Here is a 24,041-nt window from a genome sequence, read left to right on the forward strand (position 1 = left end):
GTCTTTTTAATTTTTTAGATTATCTTCATTGTATTCCACGTGTTACTTTTAATGTTGTAAAAGTGCTACACCTAACCATTTTTTTTCAGCTTTAAATAATAAAATTAAAATAACAAAAAAAAAGAAATAACGAAAACACTATCTCCCTAAGAGGAATGGGATAAAAGTCACTTTCAAATGTCGAACGATTCATTTTATAGTTCCAAATTGTTCCATATAGTTAATAATAATAATAATAAGTTACTTTGATGTTGAGTGTTGATTAGTTATGGTTAAGTCATGTATTTATCAATTATCAGTTAAAATATTAACTGATAATTAACTAGACATGCTAAAGTAAATACTATAGATAGTTGCAGTGTGGAATGACTGGGAAATCAAACTTGATCGAAATAATATATAGTAAATGGAATGATAATCTATTAAAAATTGTTTATGGATCAATTTACCAATATGTCTATGGACTTTAAAATATAATGTGTTTTGTTTTAGTGTTCACTCATCTATGATGTCGCCTCCTCCAAATATAACGTTCGAGAGCCAACTACTGGACATGTCAATTCGCACAAATGATACTTACAGAGTAAAACAAGTTTTATTCATGCATCGAGACAAATTTAAGGTAATACACGTTAAGAAAATTTCTTAAATCAAATTAAAACCAATAAAGTAAAAACAAAACTAACGCGCTCCAATCCAAATTTAGACTCTCTGTAGTTCGAAAGAAAAATAATTCGCTCGAATATTTTCTTTAAGTTTAATTACTTGCTAAGAAATTCGGTAGAATTTAATTACAGACTTTACATATAACAACACTTTTAATTAAACTTCCATTTTCTGAGTCCAGTGACAAACTCGTGAAAATATGACAAACTGAAATGTCTACGATTGCTGTTAGAGTTTCTTGAATGCTGTTGTTCGCAAATTATTATGTTCCATGCCGCCAAACATTTCAGTGACGTTAAAATCTTTTTACTTAACATTAAAAATATTAAATAAGTTTTTCGATATTATTAAAAATAAATTTATATTTCAATTATTGCATTTGTAATAACATTGTATCGTTTATTGAACAATAGTGTCTTTTCAAATGCACTAAATAAAAGAAACAGCTTCTCTGGACGACGGTGGACCTTTTAAAACATAATTATTTTTAATAAACATATTTAATTATTTTACTAAAACTAAAGTTAATTGTTTTGCAGATCGGTTCCAAGGTTCCAAAAATGCGTTATAACTTTAGCTCAGAAAAAAACGAAACAGATTTACCTTCAGATCGACAGAATGCTCCTCCCAAGTAAGTCCGATTGTATGCTCAACATATTGTCTTAACCGTTTATTAAAACCATTAATCCATTAAAAGTGCTATCGTTATGAAACACATTTAGGGAATAATGTTTTATGCATCATGTTAAATACAAAAAGTATAGATACTGCGAGGAAAAAATATAAACACTGAAAAGAAACGGTAATATATATTATATAACCCACGAAGATGTGCTCAATACATTTTTGTAGATAAATTATAATCGTCTTAAATATTATATAAAGGAATAAAATATTATGATCATCATATCCGAGACGTGCATTTTTTTTTTATTATACTATAATGGTGAGATAAATAAAATTCTATATTTTTCCCGTTGATAGAAAATACGAGATTAAATTTAATACAATTGTCATGTTTGATGTTATATTATATTTTAATGAAAATTTCTTAAGAATTTCTATTTTTTCAAGAAAGAAATATAAAAATAAATGTTATTCATCACTTCGAAGTTTTAAAATACCTATATATGTTTTTTATTATTTTATAATTCTGTTAAGTGTTTCTAAACAAAAAATTTTAGCCGCCACTCTTATATTTTATTATTAATTTTGGTTATTTGTTATACTTTACTATTATTTTTAGCTGTCACTATTATACAAATAAGGTTAGTCGTTAGGGTATACAGTTCGGCATAACAGTGACTAGTGGATAACTTTTTTATTAAACATTACAGAGGATCAAAAAATCAATTAATCCAATTGTTGTCTTTGTGAGTTTTTGTATTAGTTTTTTATATACAATATATGTATACAATACATTTTAATAACCACAAACTATTTACCATAGCAATGATTAAATTCTAGCTAAAAGTCCTTTCAAGCCAATTGTAAATTCGTTTTTATTTTAACACGGCTCTTAATGATTTTGTTTTTAAAATGTCGTTCTTTTACAAAAATCGATTGATTTATTTTTATACGATAATGCTACGATTGTAGCATTATACGATTATATTCAATGCTTTATAAAACAATTATTTTATAATAATCTTAAAACAACAATCAATTCCGGTACGTAGTTTTTTTTTTTTAATATTATAAAATATCCAACTCGGATTAATTAATGTTAAATATTTCGTGTAATGCAAATATTTGTGAACTAAAGGTTTTTTTTTTCATTTACCATTATTAATAATGATATACGGTGTCATGAATCGATAGTTTGCTTTCAATTATCGGTTTGGGTTTGTAATAATTGTGGTGATAGTGTTAGGACTTTTACACTTAGTATGCGTATTGACAGTGTTGTAGGGTAGACTACCTAGAAACGAAACATCATAAAAAGGTAACACAAAAACCTTGTAAACTTGAATATTTAACATTGTACTATGGTATACAGGAGTAGCGCGTGCCTAAAGTAAGTTGTTAGGATTTTTTATATCATTTTAGTCATTAGTCATTCTGTTTTGTTCGTATTGTTTGTATTCCAAGCGATTACGACGAATGACGGTTACGGCGTAGAAACGTAATTATGAACAAATAAATCTATACAATTAATTTAAATTATTATTATTTTTATAGGTACTGTCCGGTGAAAAATGTTTATTAATAGTAGGTACATTAATTGTAAAGGCCATGAATATAAAAACATAATCTTATGGTTGTAGTTTTCTATACAGTTAACACAATATAAAATAACAATTATTGCAATGCACAAAAAACAAACTATATTATACAATTATAATTGCTGCTGTCTGGGGGAATAATAATTTTAGCTAGGCATTTGCGAATCTGAGTAGTGTTACAAAAACATTATGACGTTGTGACGATAATACGCATTTATCATTGGCCGCACTCGATGTGTTGAAATGGCAAATCCGATTACGATTTCGCATACTAATATTATCATAGTCGACGATTGTTTGTTAATTCGAGTGAAGCCAACCGATCCGTTGGCCTATCCTGACCCCGGTTAAAACGATTATCATTCAGCTGCGAGTTCAAAATACGGTTGACCGCCTACTAAATGGTGTAGATCTTTGGCGCGGCTGTAATAATAATTCCAAAGGCGGTCGTCTTGCGTCTAAATTAATGCTGGCCTATTCGACGAGATTTCCCAGAGGTCTTGTATATTCCACTTCGTGCGCCTACCGCCGACAGGAGGGTTTGCTGCGAATAACGGACACGGATTTTACATCCAGTAACAACTCCTAAAATGTTGGCCCATTTTATTTTCAACGGGGTTTCTAACAGTTTCCTACTAGTTTTTATCAATCGTCGTTTCTCGTCGAACTCGACGTGTAACCGTCGTGCCAAACCCATCGGAAAAAAAGTCAAAAGAGCTGCCAACAAACACAATTGACAGTTACAATACCGGGTAGTGTTTTGCTCCATACAATAACAGTTATTCATTTAGTACCAACTGAGCATTAATAAAATAATTAGAATCGGAAATTTTGAGTAGTCGTTTTCGAGTAAGCCGTAGTAATAGTTGTTGAAGACCTAAAAGCTAAAAGAATATGTTATACTCGTCCTTGCTGTACAATTGCGTTATGAAATATTTAATAGAATTTTAAAAACGATACGACCATTGGGTGAAACATAATAATATGCCCTCGAATAAACTAAAACTTTTTACTAACCGATTAAGATCTCAAGTACAATATCGGCGTGGCCTTTGTGTGTGTTATGTAAATTATGAGGTTTCAGTTTTGTGCTCGCCCATACCTGTCAACGCGAAAACTCCATTGAAGCTGACTAAATGCGGGTCGGGGTGGTTTAATGAAATTTTGCTAAACTTACTGATTTCAATCGATCCATTTATTTATAACTGTACTTTAATGTTTCGACTACGGAGTGTTGACCTTCGACATGAGAGCCCTCGCCGCATAATATTACGTTATACCTACCTACATATTCATTATTAGATTGCGGTAGGGTGAAATTCGAACGCAGCAAGAACCCTTCGCCTTTCTTTAAATAAAATATATATTTAACGAAAACTTGGGTATGTTTACAAACGTAATGGTACACCATGCCGTACCACGTCACTTAATCATTAAAACAACTTATAATATTCTTGTAACCGTCCGAAACGAACTTGTGAACAAAACGACCAGCCATTTAGAAGCTCCAAGAAAGGTAAAAAATATATGGTTGAATGTAATTGAGTGATATGATAATAACGAGAGTGTGTGTATTAGACGTGACAAATTGTTATTAAAAAACATATAGAAGTAGCAAGAGAAGATGTTTAAAAATTACGTTTTAAGAAATAAATACTTCAAATGCAAGAATACAAACAAAAACATAGAAGAAACGTGATTTGTAAGAAAAATAGGGTAAATGAAGAGAAGAACATTATTTTAACAGTAGGTTATGGGTATTTAGAAACATCATTTTGGTCATATTTTCAATGCTTACTTTGGATTTATAATTCCATATTAATTTTTCAAAAATATCTGTACACTTATGTTAAAGAGTTATACATTTGGCCAAGTCAGAAGGAAAGGAGAGGTCTATTTTTTGTATGGTAGAATATAAGTAGTCACATTATAGAATTTAGAACTCATCTCAATATGGAGTATAACTTATAAGTCATTAGGAAAGTGGTGTACAACATTTTATATATATATATATCAAATGTATTTTCACAAGACAGTTGTAATTGTATTAAACCCCGTAGATGGTTAATGTTTAATTATTCGGACGCTGCAAGCATAATTAGCGTGAAAGGTGTACCGTACAAGTCGTGGAGATTTGTTTTACAAAACAGAAACGGAATCATCTTATGTTGTCTTGTATCATGTAAAAACTTGCTAATTCTGTTAGGCTTGATTTATTATAATACGTGTTATGTACAATGTTAACTGACAAGCAGAGAGATGAGTGTTCGCGTTTGCTACTCCTTTCGACGTTATACCGGCGTGTTAACCTAACGGAAGCGTTCAGGTACAAAAGATCATTACTTTAACCGAGCGTTGTTCCGATACACGTGCAAAAGGAAATTTTTACATAATAAATTACTTGAATTGAACACGTTACACCAATGTATTATACAATGGCGGAGTACCAACAGATTAAGTTATAATTGAATTCATACCGTCGTCGATTAGTTAAGAATGTCGTTCCGGTGCAGCGCTAAAATTCTCCAACACCCGTTTGTTGAACACTGCAGTTACGTACACGTGTAACAGCTATCCTAATGTATAACATATACCGCCATTAAGTATATACTTTGTATACTTAATATTATCAACCATCAAATTGCTTAGTCCACAACATCTTTCTGCGGCACGTGTACAGCATTCTTGGAAGAGTCGATTATTTTTTCAGCAAAAAACGTTATACCTAACGACATCACATGTTATGGTTATTCTCAAAATTAGGTATATGATATATAAATATACTCTCGCACTATGATCTATGATAAATATTAACACGTTCCTATACATTATGATGCATAAACCCTGGTAAATATTATGTACATTTAATAGAAATCCCTTCAAAACTTGGATTCTCAAAGAAAACTATTGCAATGTACGGAATACTTTCATCGAGAAAAGATAATTTCGAGCAACACAATTAATAAATAAAAGTGCGACAAAAATACTGTCTCTTTCAAATCAAATCGAAAATAATATCCCGTCCGTTTTCATATTATGGAAACCCGTCTTCTTTGTTTTTTATTCCTTGTGAAACTTTGAGCACTAAACGACCCATTTATTCTTCTTGTTTTAGTGTGTATTTCATGACTTTTTCCCTTAATTCAATAATTCACTTATTAGTTAATATAATTTATAAATTATAAGTATACTATTGTTATCAATACATGATTTTCATATTATTAGTATATTCAAAATTTTTAATTTGCTTAATACATTTAACCATTCTATAATAATGCAAATATGTACGATCAATGTTAGTGTCATTGTTATTGATCTTGAATAAGCCACATTAGACGATCACGTCATTATTTTTTATGTTCGGATGCTCGACGGGAAAAATCTACATACAATGTATTATGGTAGTTGTTTACTTATGAATTATAACACTATTTGGCTTATACCCGCAATCATGGTACGAAGTAAAATTCAGTTTAATCAAAAAAGACGAATAAAAGAAAGGATATCAACGACATGCATACACAAAACAAATAAAACAGATATTATACCTTTTTTGTTTTTACTCGAGAGCTAGCTTTTATGCATAAAGTTTTACTCAGTATAGTCATTTCATGTTCATTTTATGTTTATTTTAAGTATTGTTATACGTTTATATTTAAGAATAAAGTATATTTCGTACGATGTATGACGTACACGTAATTTAACCGCCCAAAGTACTATACCCGGCTTATCCTTACTATAATCGCAAACGTTTAATCATGAAACTTCATTTAACCTTAGCTAACCACATTTGTATAAAACCTTATGTTGCATTATTAACCAAATATAAGTATCACTTTTTTTTTAAACTTAATAAGCAGAACTAAAAAAACTACTGTCATAAGCCAAAGTTCGAACTGTGTATTATAGTAAAGTAAATATAATTTTCGGCGTGATATAATACTCGAAGGTTTGGTAATAAATAGAATTATAATATAATAAAATAAATAATTTGAATTAAAAAAATCGCTTATCCCTACCCCTTTCTTTCGGTTGGGATCATTTCACTAACTATTAACTTTACAATATTGAAATGAGCGCATAGTTATGATTTTTTTTTTATTAGACCTAACAAAACATATTTTGTCTAATAGAATACAAACTTATTTTAGGTCAAATTTAAAAAAAAAATGATCTTATGCTTCTTGTTAAAGATTTATATCTATATTATCGTTTTGACTAAGGTTTGCAATTATTTGTATAGTAGTGGCAGCTAGCTATAATGATAAGGGCAATTAAATTCAGTAGCGAAACTCGGACAAGTTATCTCGCCAGTTTACCGAATTTAGGTCTGCTTTAGTGAAAACACTTATGAGATTGTTTTTTTTTTTTTACACCCACTCTTTAATTATTTCTATAATTACACCGTGTGAACGAATTAGGTCTCAACATTTGTGTTCAGAATCGTATCCGATGAACATTTTGTTTTTAACCGTTGCATTTGCTGTTATTTTATTTTTCAGAAACGAACGAGTCGAAGAAAACACTTTCTTTCCAGCAAACTCGCCGGTGGACGACCGATCACAGTTGCCGTTCAAAAATGCTTTGCACATAGCCATCGAGTGTGGGTCGGTGGACGTAGTCCGTGTTTTGCTCGAGAACGGCATCGACGCCAACGCTAGTGGATATGTTCATTCAAACATGAAACAAGAGGTCACCGGTGCCACGGTAAAGGGGATAAGTTCTAGTAGACCTAAGTCTGATGGCCCGAGTACAAATTTGACAAGCAACAGAACTCAAACCGTACGGCACGTACTAGAACGTGAGGACGACATAGACGCAACGGTGCAACCCATTCCGTGGTCGTCATTAGCAGTGACATGTAAGAATAAGAATAATATTAATAATTACAATTATCACATAAACTATGTTAAAAAACGAATACCAGAGTGGCTGTCAATAGAAAGATACGATAGAGGGGGGGGGGGGATAAACCGTTTGTGGATAAAACGTTGTCGGTTAGTTTTAAAAGGAAAAAAAGGTCGTGTTGACGTTCAAGAGTAATTGAACGAATGGTGACCAAAACTACTTGGGTGTGTTCAAGCACCTGACATTACCGTGGACCCACATATTAGCTTTTTCTACTTAAAACACGGGGTTACGATAGGGGCATAATTATTTATATACCAACTGTCTACTATTTGTGTTTAATTGAAAACCATGATGGCAAAACATAAAACCTATTCTGCGACGGGTATATCATCAAAACGGTGCGCAAAAAGTAAATAAAACCGTTATCGTGCCCTTGGTTAATCTTTATACAAACAAGGCGGCAAAAAATTGGATTTTTTTTTTATTTCGACCCCACGTGTCGAAATAAATTCGAATTTATGTATAGGTCGAGGTTGTTGAAACAGTTAAATGCGCTCAAGTAGTACTTCAGTAATGCGGTGGGTAATAAGGATTTTACTATCCGCGTCAACCCTGTTTTCCTTAAGCAAATAACACTCGCGAAACCCTACGCAATTAATAATTTTCGTTTGAAGCACTGTACATACAGCTGCACGACATACCAAGCGTTTTATTTACAGTAAAATGCCTATAGTCTTGCCACAGTATGTAAAATCAATAATATAATACTGAAAAAAATTCTCTTCAATAAACCGTCTAAGTATTGACTGTGTTTTATTTGTTCGAATATACTACCACAACCATTATGAAATACTTGAGTGAGAAAAGGACAGGTTCCACCTTAGCAAGAGCAACATAGTGTTTTACAGACTGATGTCTGTACAAATAATGTCTTCATATTTTACCTGGCCATTTTTTTTAAAATATAACACATTATAATACAATAATGTTTTTAAGCAAAAATTAGTATTACCAACTTTTTCAGAAGATTTTCTTATTATTGTGGACGGTTTTTCCATGTTATTTAAGATAAAAATGTATTTGCCAGTATATAAGCAGAATAACAAAATTAATGCTTTGATAATATTAACGATATTGTAATGGGATTTCAAATTTTAAGGTAAATGCGATTTAAGTTGCAGAAAAAGTATTTTATAGCATTACGGTATTCACTGATAATAAAGATACCATTATACTATCTCGATAAAGACCGGATAAATATAATTTATTTTATGGAAATCGTGACCAGGATAAGAGATAATGCTTATTCCATAATACAGTAATATATAAGATGGATCGGATTGAAGGCGTCAGCTTATATTTTGTTTAATAATAATATATGATCCACTGAGCATAAATAACACAATAAGAATGCTATAAACCTGTTTTCAAAATATCTGACATAATAATATATTTATGTATAAATCATTCAATATTTCGAACAATAGTATCAACAATGTTTTTTTTTAATCTATTGAAAACGCTGAGTGCTTAATTGACGGTAAATCAAATACTTTTAATCGCTTTATGACATTTTTGAAAATCTCATAATGTTGTAATTATAATATTTGTTTACTTTTAAATAGAGATAGGTTGATCAAGAGCAATAAGCCAATAACTCAGTCACAGTTTGCCTTGTGTGCGCAAAACATTATTCAGTGTCATATTACATGTACCTTGTATGTATGAAATTGCGACTAGAGCAAACGTATCTTTATGTTAGTGTTTTTTTATAAACATAGTAGTATAAACATAATTATCGGGTGAAAATCTTTTTTACCCCACTATCAAATATTTATCTGCTTAAAGGAATACTGTTATTAAAACAACGACCATTAAAACAGCTGCTTAAATTAAGCCAATTATCTTTATCCGTGAATATGCACCAATGGTTACTTAGCCGCGTTTATATTTTATAACCTTTAAATTATATTGTAAAGTGGCCCTTAAGCAATCAACGCCGCGCTAACTCTAGTTCCAAATGATCTATTATCCGAACCAGTGAGTGCGTTAAAAGTTTGTCATGCTTTGCGCGTTTTAATTTCAACGTATACACTGTGAACCGTTAAGCGTCCGTAGGGAATAATTCATTTTTGTTTTACCCCAGTTAAAAACAGAAAAGGGGTATAGGCAGTGGCGTATATAGGGGAGGATTTTGGAAGTTCAACCCCCCCCCCTGAGATTTGTGGTTGGTACGGCACATGTGCGAATTCATTTAATCAAAGTTAATTTATAATACTTGTATTAATTAAATCTATTCTTATTTTATAACCCCCCGAAATTATGACTTATATACGCCACTGGGTATAGGGCTCGACCGCTATAGCCATCAATAGATAAATGCATCCCTTTGAAACGTACAATTTTACACACTACTGCATAATGCATATTAAATGGGAACAAAAAACAATGCAGTTTACAATCCAATAAATCCGATCCATTGAGAGTGAAATACTCGTTTTAGAAATGAGAAAACATGATAGGAATTATAGGAAAACATTTACAATTCTGTATATTGTTTTTTGTTTTATTTATGTTATTGAAATAACCGAATATTTATTTCTTTTCTCTATCAACATTTGAAACTTAAATGGAAACGTATACACTTAATTAACTTTATAAAATAAGAATTTTTGGCTAAAAATGTTGACTGATTAGTAACCAGTTTTGAATAACTATTGTCAAAGTAATTTAAGTTTAATGTTTTATAAATGTAGTATTATTTTTACCTGTGCGCATTATTTAACCCTTAACTTGTCATTGAGTCTTTAAATATACATATATTTTATATATGACTTTCCATGGCTAACCTAAAACGTACTATTGCTTTAATTATTTTTATTACTTAAAAATTGGCCCTTGCCAAGTTTAGGGGTAACCGAACTTCACCTTTCGTCTTAAATTTTAAGTTCTAAAAACTTTCAAATTATTTATTCAAAGCTGTCAATTGGTATTGACCAGTCAAAATGTTCAGCAAATTCTTCTTATTTCAACGAGTTAATTAAATGTAAGTTTCTTTTTAATTTTCAAAAAATCTGGAAAATACTAAAAGAGAGTAAACATTTAAACATTTTTTTAATATTTCATAATAACATAAATCAAAATTTGTCGAGTGATGTAAATAAATCGTTTCCCATTTGACGCGATGAAATATTTTCTTATAACTATAAATACAAATACAAATTTTGAGGTGTATTTGTGAGCACTACGTCCTATGAGAGGAATAAATTAAATACTTGAACACTACATGTGTCTTTAAATTATTGTTAATTGTAGAAACGCTGGTGTTTGGTGGCGGGTTCTTAATTATGATTTCGATGAAGAATGACAATTGAATTCAATTTCAAGATATATAATTTGCATATCGGTAATAAACACAACATCCCTCATCCCAAACATATTATTAGACCCATTCGAGATGAGAACGACAGTTTAATTAAACATCTCAAAAGTTAGGTACAGCGATGATATCAATTTCATACAATTGTAGTTCGTTTTGAAATAAGGTCAAGCAGTCTCAAAAACATAGTAGTTATGTTTTTTTTACATAAGTTAAGATAATTGTTTTATGTACGTGGATTTATTCATATTTCATCATACACAAAACCTAGGTTGATGATTGAATATATGCCATTGTTGTTGTAACATTTCACAAAAGAAAAAAATAACATTCCCAATGTTTCCTGATGATGACAGCTATTACTTGATCCAGTATATCTCTAGATAAAGTACGAAATGCCGTAAAACAAAATATAATATACACAGAAATATGTTTTATCGTCAAATATTTTAATACCAACAAATCATTTTCGCTAAAAAATATTACATGAGTCATTTTAGGTTACTCGTCAATTTATTTAAATCATTCTGTAAGAATAACAATTAAATATAGCATTTATAGTTTTAAAAAAAACACTTAAAGCTTGTTGATATTTCGTTAAACAATAAACGTCACGTTCCATATTATATACCTTGATAATTTTTCAAGTGAACATATTATTATGCCGGCCAACACATTTGTATTTTTTATTTGTTACCTTGCCTTAGAAATTGGACCTATTATAGGACATTTTTGTGCACTGACTTTTAAAAGTCATATTAGTTTCCAAAGATTCATTCTAGTTTTAGAAATTAAATTGGAACCAATTGTAACAAATCAAAATAACTCTTTAAATGAAGGCCCTCGTGTTAGTAAAAAATAACTAATCAATTCTTAATTATAGTAGTACAAATATAAATGGAAGTTTTCACTGAGTTGACGATCTGATGTTGTCTATAGACTTCCAAACGTCTAAAGTGGAAACCAGCCATTATTATATGGTCTAAATCCCGGATATCAGGAAGTCTATACAGACCACCTTGGACCGTGAACTCAGTGGTAACTTCCATGTATTTTTTTGCTAATATAGGAAGGTAACAAACTGTGTGTCTAACCATCACTCGAGGATCATAACAGGTGTACCTTGGCTTTTGTGGTTAGCCCCCGAAGGGGATCCCCTACGACCGCGGACCGCTGTAGCGCTAGGCGCTAATTACGGGCCGGGGTAGTCAGTCTCAAGAGAAGTGATCCTGTTGAAGGGCCACTTCGCGTCAGGCTTCTACGCGTACTTAAGTCGCCTTTTACAACAGGCGTACGAATCCTTGGTAGCATTCTGATCCCCTAACCACAGGGACATCGCGGCCGGTTTTATCCGACCGCCCGCGCCCCGCGCACGACCGACCCCCCTGAGAGACTCAGTGTGGCCAACCGTGCCTTCCTCGGCCCAGTCGATTGTTCGGCCACCCCTGAGTTGCCGCCCGATAGGGCTGGTGTTTTCGCACCATCTCTCAGTAAGTAGTTTTACCATATAAACTAGTGCTCGTTGCACATTCGCGCACAAATGTGGGTGGGTCTTCCACCACACGACTCGGAACGTCGTTCCTTTTTTTTTGGCCACACCATCGTGTTTTAACTCCCAGCGGAGTGGGATTTTGAGTGCTCCCGTACCTCGGCTCACGGGTGACTTATGCCGGCAGACTCGCGTCTGTTACGCGAACGCGACGATCCTTACGCGTACGCTGACAGTTTTGACTCATGACGAAGTTGGGCTCGCGCCCTCGCGGTGGGGGATCAGTTCCCCCGGACTAGGTGTAGCATTGGGAAACCTTTTACGGGTTTTTCCCGTGCCGGAAGTAGCGGGTACTCTTGCCGGCGGGTTTCCCATGACGAAGCTCAGTGTGCAGCGTTTATCGTTGGGCACGCCGGTTGGAAAGCGTTTCTCTTGCGAAGCGAATGAGGGCGTTGTACAGACACCTTGTTGACACAAGGATGTCTGGGGTACATGGCCATAGGTGGCCCGCCCGATGGACGGCCAGTTCAACACGCTCACGCTGGGTTGAGGCTGACGGGCACTCAAACAAGATGTGCTCAGTGTTTTCATTGGGCACTCCGCAGACGCAGAGCGTGCTGTCCGAGAGACTCATCGAGTGGAGTTTTTCCCGGTAGTCGCCGTGGCCCGAGAAAAATTGAACAAAATGGTGGTTTAATACCAGCGGCAAGGCTAGCCGGCGTCTGACGCAGGGGAAGAATCTGTATGTCCACCTACCGGTATTACCGTTGTCCCACCTGGTCTGCCATTTGGTGCACAATACCTCCCAGAGGTCCTTGAGGGCTCTGGATCTCTCTACAGGATCGCTCCCACGACGGATGTTTATTTCGGCTTGATACCTAGCCATCAGGTCCAGGGATAGCGTGCCTGCAATGACCTGCAGGGACGACGTCGCTGTAGTCTTGTAGGCACTTGTTATCCCGATCAGGGCTTTTCTCTGTACTTGACCAAGGATTTTAATTCCTTGGCGGGTCTCGGACTCAGGGAATCAATCATAATTAAAATGGTTTTTGTTTTATTTTTCAGATACTGTCGTAGACGAATGTGACAAAGACAATCACGCGTGCCAATCCAACTCGACCGCATTGCGGCCAAACGAACAAAGCAAAGGAAAACGTATCATGCTACGGTTGACGTCAGCTCTTAAAAGGCCTCAGTCGCTGAACGTCGACAAGCCTTTGCACACCGACACCGACAGTTCTGCGGGAACTCGACAGTCCGCGTCTGGAGCCCAAAGGTCAACGGCAAAGGCCGTTCCTGGATCGTCGTCCGGCAAAAAACCGGTTACCGAACCCAAGGGCATAATAAGTGAGCTTCGTCGTAGCAGCGAGGTGTACCGCGCTATCGTTTGCAACATGTCCTTCGGGAACAATGAGCCGGTAGTCAACGAACAGGAGAGCAACAACCTGGACGTGCCTACGTTGTTTGAGCGTCACGAACGCCGCCGGTACGACGAGTATGAGATCGAGAATGGCCGTCTTAATTTGATGGAAAAGACGCCGTCACCGGTTCAGTCGAACCAGTCTTTGGCATCGGTCAACTCCAACAGCTCTCTCGTGTCGGTCGGACAAACAAAGAACGAACCCGACGACGATGACTACAGCGAGCCCAAGACCAATTTCAAGATCAACAACGATATCATATCGTCGGACCAAATCCACGACATGAACGCCATGTACACCAAAAGCTACCTGATCACGTTGCCGCCAATATACTCGGCCATCGTCCGCCGAAATTCCACCGTGGTCTACATGTTGCTCAAGCACGGCGCATCGCCAAACTTCCAGGTATGTGTTCTCGGTTTGTACGGGGCTTTCTTCCCATCGCGTTTCGGCCTCGAGTACATAGCAGCTATTATTTTAATTGATATCGAAGCATTAGTTCTTCTACACCCGACCGGAAATAACTGTAAAGATTGGTCCGAGCTCGTAGAAGAAAAATCTAAGGTTTTCATTTTTCCATCAAAAAACAAGCACTGTTTGTTTATAATGTTTTGAATTTATTATTTATTTTGGTTTTTTTTTTTGGGGGGGGGGCAGTGTCAATCAGAAAAAACAGATAATTTCTCAGCTTCACGTAAAACATTGAATAATAGATATGTTTTTAGCCTTAAATCACTTTGCCATTGTTTAAAATGATTATTATGATAGAATTTAATAGATTATGATCTTTTCCTTCCCTCTCTCTCTTCTTCCCACGATCTTTCCTCCTTCCATACCCTCCACCATCCACTGTTTTCCTCCCTATTAACACTATCCCTTTCCCTTCCGATCTCCTCTCTTCTATTCAAAGTAGTGTATGACATGTGTCCATCCGTGACCTAAGGCCTATGACAAAACAAATTTTCTACCCTATTCTCCCCTTTTCCCTCTGGCCTATTCTTACCTTTCCGCATATCCTCCCTCTGGATATCTAATTGATTGCTTATAATCTCTAATCTTTTATCTCTTATCATGTATTCATATATTTCGTGACGTGACACAAATTTTGGAATGATCCCCAGCCCGAAAATATTTCCATGTTAAAACCCAAAAATCACAGCAACAAAAAATGCAGCCTTCCTTGTATGCATTCCAAATAAAACAAGTCATGTGTTTGACGGAACCAGGAAATGTTTATTACCAATTATTTAACAATACCATTTTAAAATAATTAGTATTGTAGTCTAAGTGCATCAATAAAATAACATTCATGAAAACTGATCGTGGTTAAACCATCAAAATGTTCTATCTGCAGTACTAGCCCATTTAAGTTAGAGGATCTTAACTAAGTAATAATCTTCAGATAAAATCTATAGGAAGATCTATATAAAGATTTAGGTACCAAACATATTTTTTGTGGTACTGCTATTTCAAAATTACTGATCTTATTTAGTATTTACTAATAGTGAAATGACAAGTCGATAAATATATTGAAAGTTAAATAAAACAGTGGGCATATTTAATAAACTTATTTTATAGCATGGTGTCTCCCCGTTTGAAGAAATATTTCAAAATACTATCTTATGAATTATAACGTGTAAAAATGGCACAATAATAACCAGATATATCATAAGAAAAGATCACTCAAAAATATTGTTAATATTTTTAATCCAACGCGAAAGATGAAATAGTTTGGCTTAAGTTAAAAACAATTAATTAAAGTTTATTAATTCTTTAGTAATAACAAATTGTATCGGAAAATTAACGGAGAGCCTACCTGTGTGATGGCCTTATCTGAGGTACAGTGTGCTGGATAGGAATTAATTTCGGATTTAAAGTATAGGGCTAATTCCACCTAGCCGGTTTTCTTTGGGCATTATGCCAGTGGCCAGTGGGATCGGACATCCAAACCAGCCGCTTACACTAATTTCGCACCTGTTAAGGTCACATTTTTACTAACCGATTCAACGACTACATATATTTTTTAACAAAACTATAATAATTATAAAGAGAATCTATATTATAATAAAGATTTCGTTATTGTATCTATTAGAGACGTACAACACGTTTAAGGCTAGGGTAATTAGATTTTACAAAAAGTGATAAAACAAAATTGGTCACGTCATATTTTTCCGCTAACAATTAATCAGATAAGTTTGACACGCTTTAAAGTTACCGAAGCAGTCATTTTGGCCCTTTCGCTTTCATTATTAATCAGCAAAATATACAGGCACAAATGCCCCGGTAATGTAATTATTATATTGTTATGTTACGGGTAGAAAGTCAAAGACTACCTCAAAAATTCGACGAAAGCTAATGAGATTTACTGTTTGACGTAAAGTAACGCTAGAAAATAATTTAGACGAGCAAAATAATTGTGAGACGTGAAATTTCCAGTAAACTCCAAGTATTGTTAAGAATGGCTCTTATAACTTATAATTGAGCTGTCATTGGTTGGTGGATGTGGTTTGTTAACCTAAAGTTAGCATTGTAAACTATTTTTCGGTAAATGTTGTTGCTGTCGAAAAACTATAACCAAGGTACACTCATTCAATTGTCTCACATTGTCTTTCTATAGTATGTAAACATTATTTTTATACGGTGTAGTTACTGTAAAATCTAGTTATAGCTGATAATTAAACAGAGCATATTTCGTCCCTAAACTAGCTGAACCTTGTTCCTGAACTGTCAGTTTTGCTTAAACGATTAGGCCAATGGTAGATTACACTGAGCTTTTCATTTTGTCTCTAAAAATAGATATAAGGCAAATTGCGCTAAATTCAACTTTTCACCTAAAACACAAAATATGATTTTTAATTACTTTAAAAAGTGTATTTAATTAGGTGTACGGTTTTATACGTAATAACTTAGAATTTATAAAGTAAAAAACAAAAAAATTAATTATTTTTTTTTACTAACACACAAAACAGAACGTGAGTCACACCAGTAGACACTAAAGAGTAATTTCGCGTTTTTGTCTTTATTTGTATACAATTTACCGTTTTCCGTTCCCCTTAAGCTATGTGTTATTCTGTTTGTTTTTCCATCGATAAAATATACCTGGACCGCTTTTATTTGTGCAATGTTTGTTTTGGTTTTTGTGGGGTCAACCGTTAAAATTATGTACCTACTTATTCCTCTGCTCGTATAAAATCTAGAAACAGTAAAAGCACAGGTCTTGGGATGGTCTCTAGATGGCAAGTACACGCTGAAATAAGGCGCGTAGCATTAGAAAAGCTTAACCCAATAAAATTTTAATTTCTGTCATTTAGCGGAACAATTTTTTTAGGTTTAAATTTTTTTTTTTCTTAGTTTAGGAAACAAAGATGTTTAATCTGGTAGCAATCGCTATATACACTTTGGTAAACAACAGTGTGTCCTCTATTGACTGACCTGTCAATACGGGCCGCTGTGGAGTCATTGGGGTGGCACACTTCAGACAAGTACATACTGCACGAACAATTTCGTTTTCTTTCCGGGAAGGCAGTAGGTGTACGTGTTGACCGTTATTTTTTTTTCTTATTCATTTCTTTAGATAGAATATACCGACGTCTCCTTAGGCATAGTATATTAAAAACTAACAAAAAAACCTGCTGCCTTTTTTCCCATTTACTCTTCCAACGTTTATGCGTCGTTATTAGTTGCCATAAAAGCAACCCGGAGAGTTCACCGAGTGAGTTTTTCTATTTACAAACTAAAAAAACCTGCGTAGGTCGGTTTGTGTTTGGCATTTGATGCAAACATTGTCAACAAAAAAATAGAAACGCAATGACCTTTCTACATTTTCTTGTGCGAATACCTCCTTAGACCCAGCTTTTTCATATTTGTGTCCCCCACTTTACAGGTGTTTATAATAGCAACGAAAATGTTCTCAATGTAATAATATTGTGTTGCTTTGGCGATAAGAATGACCCGCAAAATAGCGTCGTGCGATAACATTAAGTTTTGAAGAGCACTGCGATTTTGAGACTACTAATAAAAAGCACACGATGACATTCTATTGTGTGGCACTTGGATGCCTGCTTTTAATTAACTTTTGTGGTTAACCACATCGTAGTGATATCACATTGTGTTAGAACAAAAGTCACAAAAACACTGTATAATGTCGTTGCGGTTGTATGAACTTGCCATTGAAATTTAAGTTGCAACTTGTTTAAAACTCGAATGGCCAAACTTTTTCATACATTTTCAATAGTCTTTTTAATTGAATGCAAATTAAAATACCTTCTCAGCTATTACTTCGAAGCTAAAAAATGATTTAAACAAAATTAATTTGACAGACAGACATTCATTTGTATATATATAGATGAAAGGTGTATAATATAGGCAATACAAAATATTTTACAATATAATTAAAAAGTTGTTTTTACATGTGAAATTTGGTTTTGGCGGTGCTTGTACAACTCTATCCCCCATTATGTGTGCTTCGGCGAAATTCACAATAGCGCTTGTAAGATATTTTACCCCTGCCGTAAATACGTAGACGGTTAATATTATTTTTATGGTACTAAGTACAGAGGTAGGTATTTAAAACACAGCTCGCTATAACATTCTTAACGTGACGGCTGAAAAGTTGCCGTAATAAAACAGAATTGGTGCCTTAGAGTTATTTCACGACAAAGAAGAAAAAACTCACCGGCGCGGCGCTCTTGAAATACTGTGAGCGGTACGAATATTTCCCGTTTAATATCTTCATAAGGAAACGAGGAATTTCATTTTCGCTTAGTCTCAGTTGTTGGTTGACAGCAGAGAGCTGTACAAAAAATGTCTCTGGCTGTGTACGATTAAACACCTAAGAAGCAGACGAGACACTCGTTACGTTTAATTAAATAAGACGTGTACAAAACGGCATGGCTCGTCTACATAGCTACTTCGTATCTCTGCCTAAGCACTGTTAGGCACAAAAAAAGTTTTATTAGTATCCAGAGAAATCCTGAACCCAGAAAAATGCTCACCGGTCGCATATTTTGCGTTGTGCAAGTATCAATTTATTAGGTTCCATACGTCTAAAGACAAATGGGTATTGTGGCAGGTAGTCTCCTGTTCGAGATGATCGATGGATCGACATCCTGTGGGTTCTCCCGTCCCTCTATAAGTGCAAAACCTTAGACGATAATATCGATGGTCTAGCGCACAGATGTGAAAAGTGACATTTAGCAAATTATTCAGCAGAAGCATTTGAACGTTCGAATTTAAATAAACCACAGTACATATCTCAAACAACAATGCCACCTTGAGGATAAAATATTAAACAATTCACATACAACATTTGTGCATCATATGAAAAAAAAAAAACAAGGACAATTTTATAGAATACTTAACTAATTTTCGTCAAAAGTGTCACTTAACATATCTGTGCGCTAAACCATTAATATTTGTGTTTTATTTCAAATAACAATAACGTTCATGTGTATTGATATGCCTTTTGAGACTATTTTTTTCTTATAAATTTATTTTTTAGGACGCATTTGGTAACACTCCGTTGCATGTTGCCGTCATACAACCCGACATATCGTGGAACTGCGTGTTGGACCTGATCGAGTTTGGCGCCCAAATTTGCCTAAAAAATAACAACGATATCAGCCCGTCGGATATAGTGGAATCACTGATACACATCCAAGTGTACGTTGTCCAGGACTGCTGGAAGAGACTATCCACTTCGAATGCTACCAAAGCAGGTAGATTATCTTGATTAAAGATAATATATTGTATTGTAAATATTTTCTGTTCAAAATTTGAAACAATATAAAATCAATCACAAAATACATTTTTAAAAACTCTTTTCAATGTACTCATATTATGGTTTCGTTGACTATGTCTACCACTGTCTACAAATCGTGTATGTACAAAAAATATCAATCAAAAATTACAATTTGTAGCATCACCCTATTATGACAAATTTGTATAAGTTTCCGAGATCAGCACAATTTCTATTGTCTTCGTAGAAATATATTATTGCAGGATGGGCAACATAAATTATTTTTTTTGAAAAAGGTTTTCTAATTTAAAATTAAACAACTATAAAATCTATTAACGCGTTTGAGACATAGACTCTATTAAGATCACTTGTACCTACATTGGTATTAGGTAAATGTATAAGTTTTTTTTTTATAATTTATTAACGCATTAAAAAAAATGTATTTGATTTTGTGTACAATACGCCATAGTAAGTTTAAAGCTATGCAAATAAAATAAAATAATTTATTAAAATAATTTCGTTATTTTTACAAATACCATACTCAGTCCTAGTTATTAGCTTAATTTACTGATTATTATTTTTTAACACTGACAGCTAATTAATAATATTTCATTTTTTGTCGACAAAAGAAATGATTAGAGCATATCCTTTTGTTTTTATTTACATATAATATAGTCATTTTACATTGAACTTGAACCTGTCCAACATATATTCGAGTTTTTTTTAAATAATATAAATATTTATTTGTTGCTTTTATAGAAGCTTTGCGACGACGTTCAGAAAACTATCCGACTTTTGGCAACGGTGAGCAAACTAAATTGGCTGAATCGTCCACTTTGCATTCGAGAATATTAAAGAAAATACGGTTTGCCCAAACGGAAAACGTGAATGGAATGAACGGCAATAATAAAGGGCATTCAGAATCAATGTGGTCGCTCAAGAGCATTTTGAGCCCAGACGTGGTAGGTTATTTCATTAGAATATTTAATAGAAATTAAATAACCATAGACAATAAGTTATACACATCGGTTCAATAAACTCTTATTGTGATTAGTCTAAGCCAATGAAACCGCTAACAAATTATTGAACGAGTAAAGTTTTGTGCACTCAGTACATTTTTTTTAACTTTTCAGTTTGAGATTGTATTTGTATACATAAAATAAATGATATTTGTACTAATTAGATAGAATAGTTAAATTCTATAATATTTTGTACTATGAATTTATGATAAACTGTCGGCTAAGTTCACGAGTACAAAAAAAAGTCTATAAGAAAATACTCTTTGATTTTCGTCTTCTTCTAATTTAATTTAATATAATTTTGAAGTTATTTCATGTCATTTGCAAGCTCTACTACAGCAGTAGTACCTTGAGTTACAAGCAACAACGGAATCTAATTTATTTTATTCGTCCAAATATTTTTAATAGTTTCTGCATTTAATGTCACAGAATAATAATACTAACCATACTCCATGCACTAGATTACAAATACATTTCTTTCCGTTTTAAAAATTAGGTTATGATTCATCAATTTACAAGACTATAACACTGTTGGCGAAATCAGAGAGCTAGTGAGAAGAAATTATGTAGAGAACATTTTATTATGAATAAGATTTTTCGGGTTTGTAGTGTTTTGGAGTATTGTTCTTTGATTATTATATAATACAATGTGACCCGAGTTGGGAATTATTATTGTTATCCGAGTCGGTGTACTGTCGAAAATCTGAATTTGCGTTTTATTATTATGATTATGTATTATTGTCTATTATATTTGGACGAAAATGTGCTCACATTATGTCATTGTCATCCGAGTTTAGTTAAAACAGAAAATCTGATTTTCGGCGAAGAATATCCGGGCTAGCAAAATCTGTTTCAGTGTCTCGCAAGCACGATAATATTAGAATCAAACAGTATATACATTGAAGGGTTTATTAAAAATGGGTAATACGTCAATGGTAAGTAAATGTTGCCATGTGTCACAGACACTATTATTTGATCGAATCAAACGGGGTGTAAATGAAAACGTTCACGGTTTCTGTGAAGCATTATACTTTTTGGAGCTACGAACAAGATATTATGTGTATATGTGTATTTGTTGTTTCCGCCACAGTCTCAATTAATTGGAATTCAACCATTGCCGTCACGGCGCTTTTGTCAGCTGTTACCTATAGTTATTGTGCACCATGTTTTAATTATTATCCTGTCGCACATCGAACACAGGCTTGCGAAATTGCCAACGACATAATTTATATAATAACCTAGTGTATTGAGGGGTGTTTGTAAAATCAAAATCCGTAGCGTTGGTCGAGTCGCTTTACCCCAATAAAAAAAACCGTTTTGGTCTTGAGTCGTTGCAGATGAGTCTTACCGGCTATGATCATGTTAAAAAATCTTCAATTTCATATCCATCTCGACGGCTTTACGTGCCTTATGCACTATAATAGGATTATACCTATTATACCTATTATATGCACTATATACAGTCCTATACCTGTTCCCTCATATAACTTACAAGGTAGCAACACAAACTAATTAGATGGTGCTAATGTTAAGACTAAAGGTGCAAAGAAAACCCAAGCGTTTTCTCCCTGCCAATCCCGCCTATATTATGACTATGATCACACATTATTTTCAAACAAGGAGTTCACCTACAAAAATAACCGATCATACATTCGAGTTATGTCCAGAAAGTAAGACTACTAATTTTATGTAGTTTTAAAAAAAACTATTTTTACCCAAAAAAAAAAAACATGTTTAAATAATATATATCAACTATTTTTCGACGTAGTATTACATAGGTAAAGGAATGTCGGTCAACTCGAACTCAAAATAAAATATAATATGAAATATACATAATATGAGTGTTACAATTTCAAAACTCCAACTATTTCCTAGTATTTCTCTTGTTTCTTGCTTGATTAGTCCGCGTGTTGGAACCTTTGTAGTTTCACTGTGTACTCCTTTACCTATCCAGTAAAGTTTCCTATGTAAATGATGTTGTTTTAATTGGAATGTGTTGTCAACTCGTTGTCAAACCCTAAACTTAAAGACTAGAGTCTAGACCGTCCCTAACAGTTAACGAAATAATAGCTACTGAATAATGAGAATAGTCTCCTTAATTTGTACATAACATAATATTATTGTACAATGTTGTTGTACATAATATTATTCAAGAGTAAAAATAGTTAAAGTATGGACTACTTTAACTATTTTTATTGGACAGCTACACTAAGTAAAAACATCCTACGTCAAAACTAATATTGTGTAGACATTAGACCAATATGAACTAAGTGGTCTTTTTAAAGTATCTTATACTTCTACTTAAATACTTTATTTAGTGGTTTAAAATAATATGTAGTTTAACTTATTTACAGTAAATCCATTGTCTTTTAATAATAAAATCAAATAAATATGTTTATACATTTATTTAAACAAGGCCATTAAGTCAAAAAACGCACTATATTTGAAGAGTTTACGGTTCATTCACAAAACTACATTTAAATAAATTTGCCATTTGTAAACTTTTAGTTTCAGCAATTGATGAGTCTTTTTAAACAAAAGCTCTTAATTAAATGTAATTAAAAAAATTGAATTAGTATGTTTATCTTTTGTCTGGAGCCAAATATTGGACTAGGTAATTTGAGGTTTTTATTTTGGTTTTAGGCGCTGAAATTATACTGTTGGTTAATTAGCTTTTACAAAAGAAAACTTTTTTCTTTAAATGATCATTGAATAATAATAAACCACTTTTTTTCTATAACTAAAAGTTTTTATATCATTAACAAAAGACACAGTTTTATCTACTGTTTATCTGTTTTAAATAAGACTAAGAAAAGTATAAGTTCTTTTTTAAATTTAAATAATTAGTTAATCATTTGCGAGGTTAAATAAAAAATAATGACAAATAAAATTATATTATTCAGTATGTACTTTTAAAACGTGTTTTATTAATTATACGGACCCCGAATTAACCAGTTTTATACTGTACTCGTTTATTATTATTATTATTTTATTTATAGTTATTTTCCATTTTTTTTTTTTTTGAGGTTTTAACCTAACCTAACCAAATAATGATCCGTGTCACAGTCAACTCCTCACATAGTTTCCACGTCTGTAATACAGTTTTTGAATAAATTATTAATCAATACATGATCAATTTGATTAATATAGTTTCCATCAGGTAATTTCCATGTTCCTTTATGGATATTTTTATGGGGAAACATTGTACTCTTGATCACTCAAACCTCTATTAGTTGCAAAATCTATCACATTAA

General features: G+C 33.3%; 2 protein-coding genes across 4 annotated transcripts in view; one reads left to right on the top strand and one right to left on the bottom strand.

Moving 5' to 3' along the window:
• LOC126844480 (tryptophan--tRNA ligase, cytoplasmic) overlaps positions 1 to 8,465 on the bottom strand; it is a 206,356-nt gene extending 197,891 nt beyond the window's left edge. Inside the window, exon 1 of the mRNA XM_050582715.1 lies at positions 8,462 to 8,465. The gene's annotated coding sequence lies outside the window, so the exon portion shown is untranslated. The remainder of the gene's footprint in view (positions 1 to 8,461) is intronic.
• LOC126844474 (uncharacterized) overlaps positions 1 to 24,041 on the top strand; it is a 274,285-nt gene that overhangs the window by 172,942 nt on the left and 77,302 nt on the right. For all 3 annotated transcript variants that reach the window (XM_050582703.1, XM_050582705.1, XM_050582704.1), the window contains 6 exons: positions 493 to 622; positions 1,206 to 1,297; positions 7,394 to 7,752; positions 13,676 to 14,436; positions 19,532 to 19,748; positions 20,528 to 20,730. In XM_050582703.1, coding sequence (XP_050438660.1) covers positions 493 to 622; positions 1,206 to 1,297; positions 7,394 to 7,752; positions 13,676 to 14,436; positions 19,532 to 19,748; positions 20,528 to 20,730 — 1,762 coding nt within the window. The remainder of the gene's footprint in view (positions 1 to 492; positions 623 to 1,205; positions 1,298 to 7,393; positions 7,753 to 13,675; positions 14,437 to 19,531; positions 19,749 to 20,527; positions 20,731 to 24,041) is intronic.

Source organism: Adelges cooleyi, unplaced genomic scaffold (genome assembly GCF_023614345.1).
Source record: "Adelges cooleyi isolate 19-005CV unplaced genomic scaffold, UGA_ACOO_1.1 ACOO_flye_CR_arks_rails_tigmint_CR_PRNA_651, whole genome shotgun sequence".
Lineage (NCBI taxonomy): Eukaryota > Metazoa > Arthropoda > Insecta > Hemiptera > Adelgidae > Adelges > Adelges cooleyi.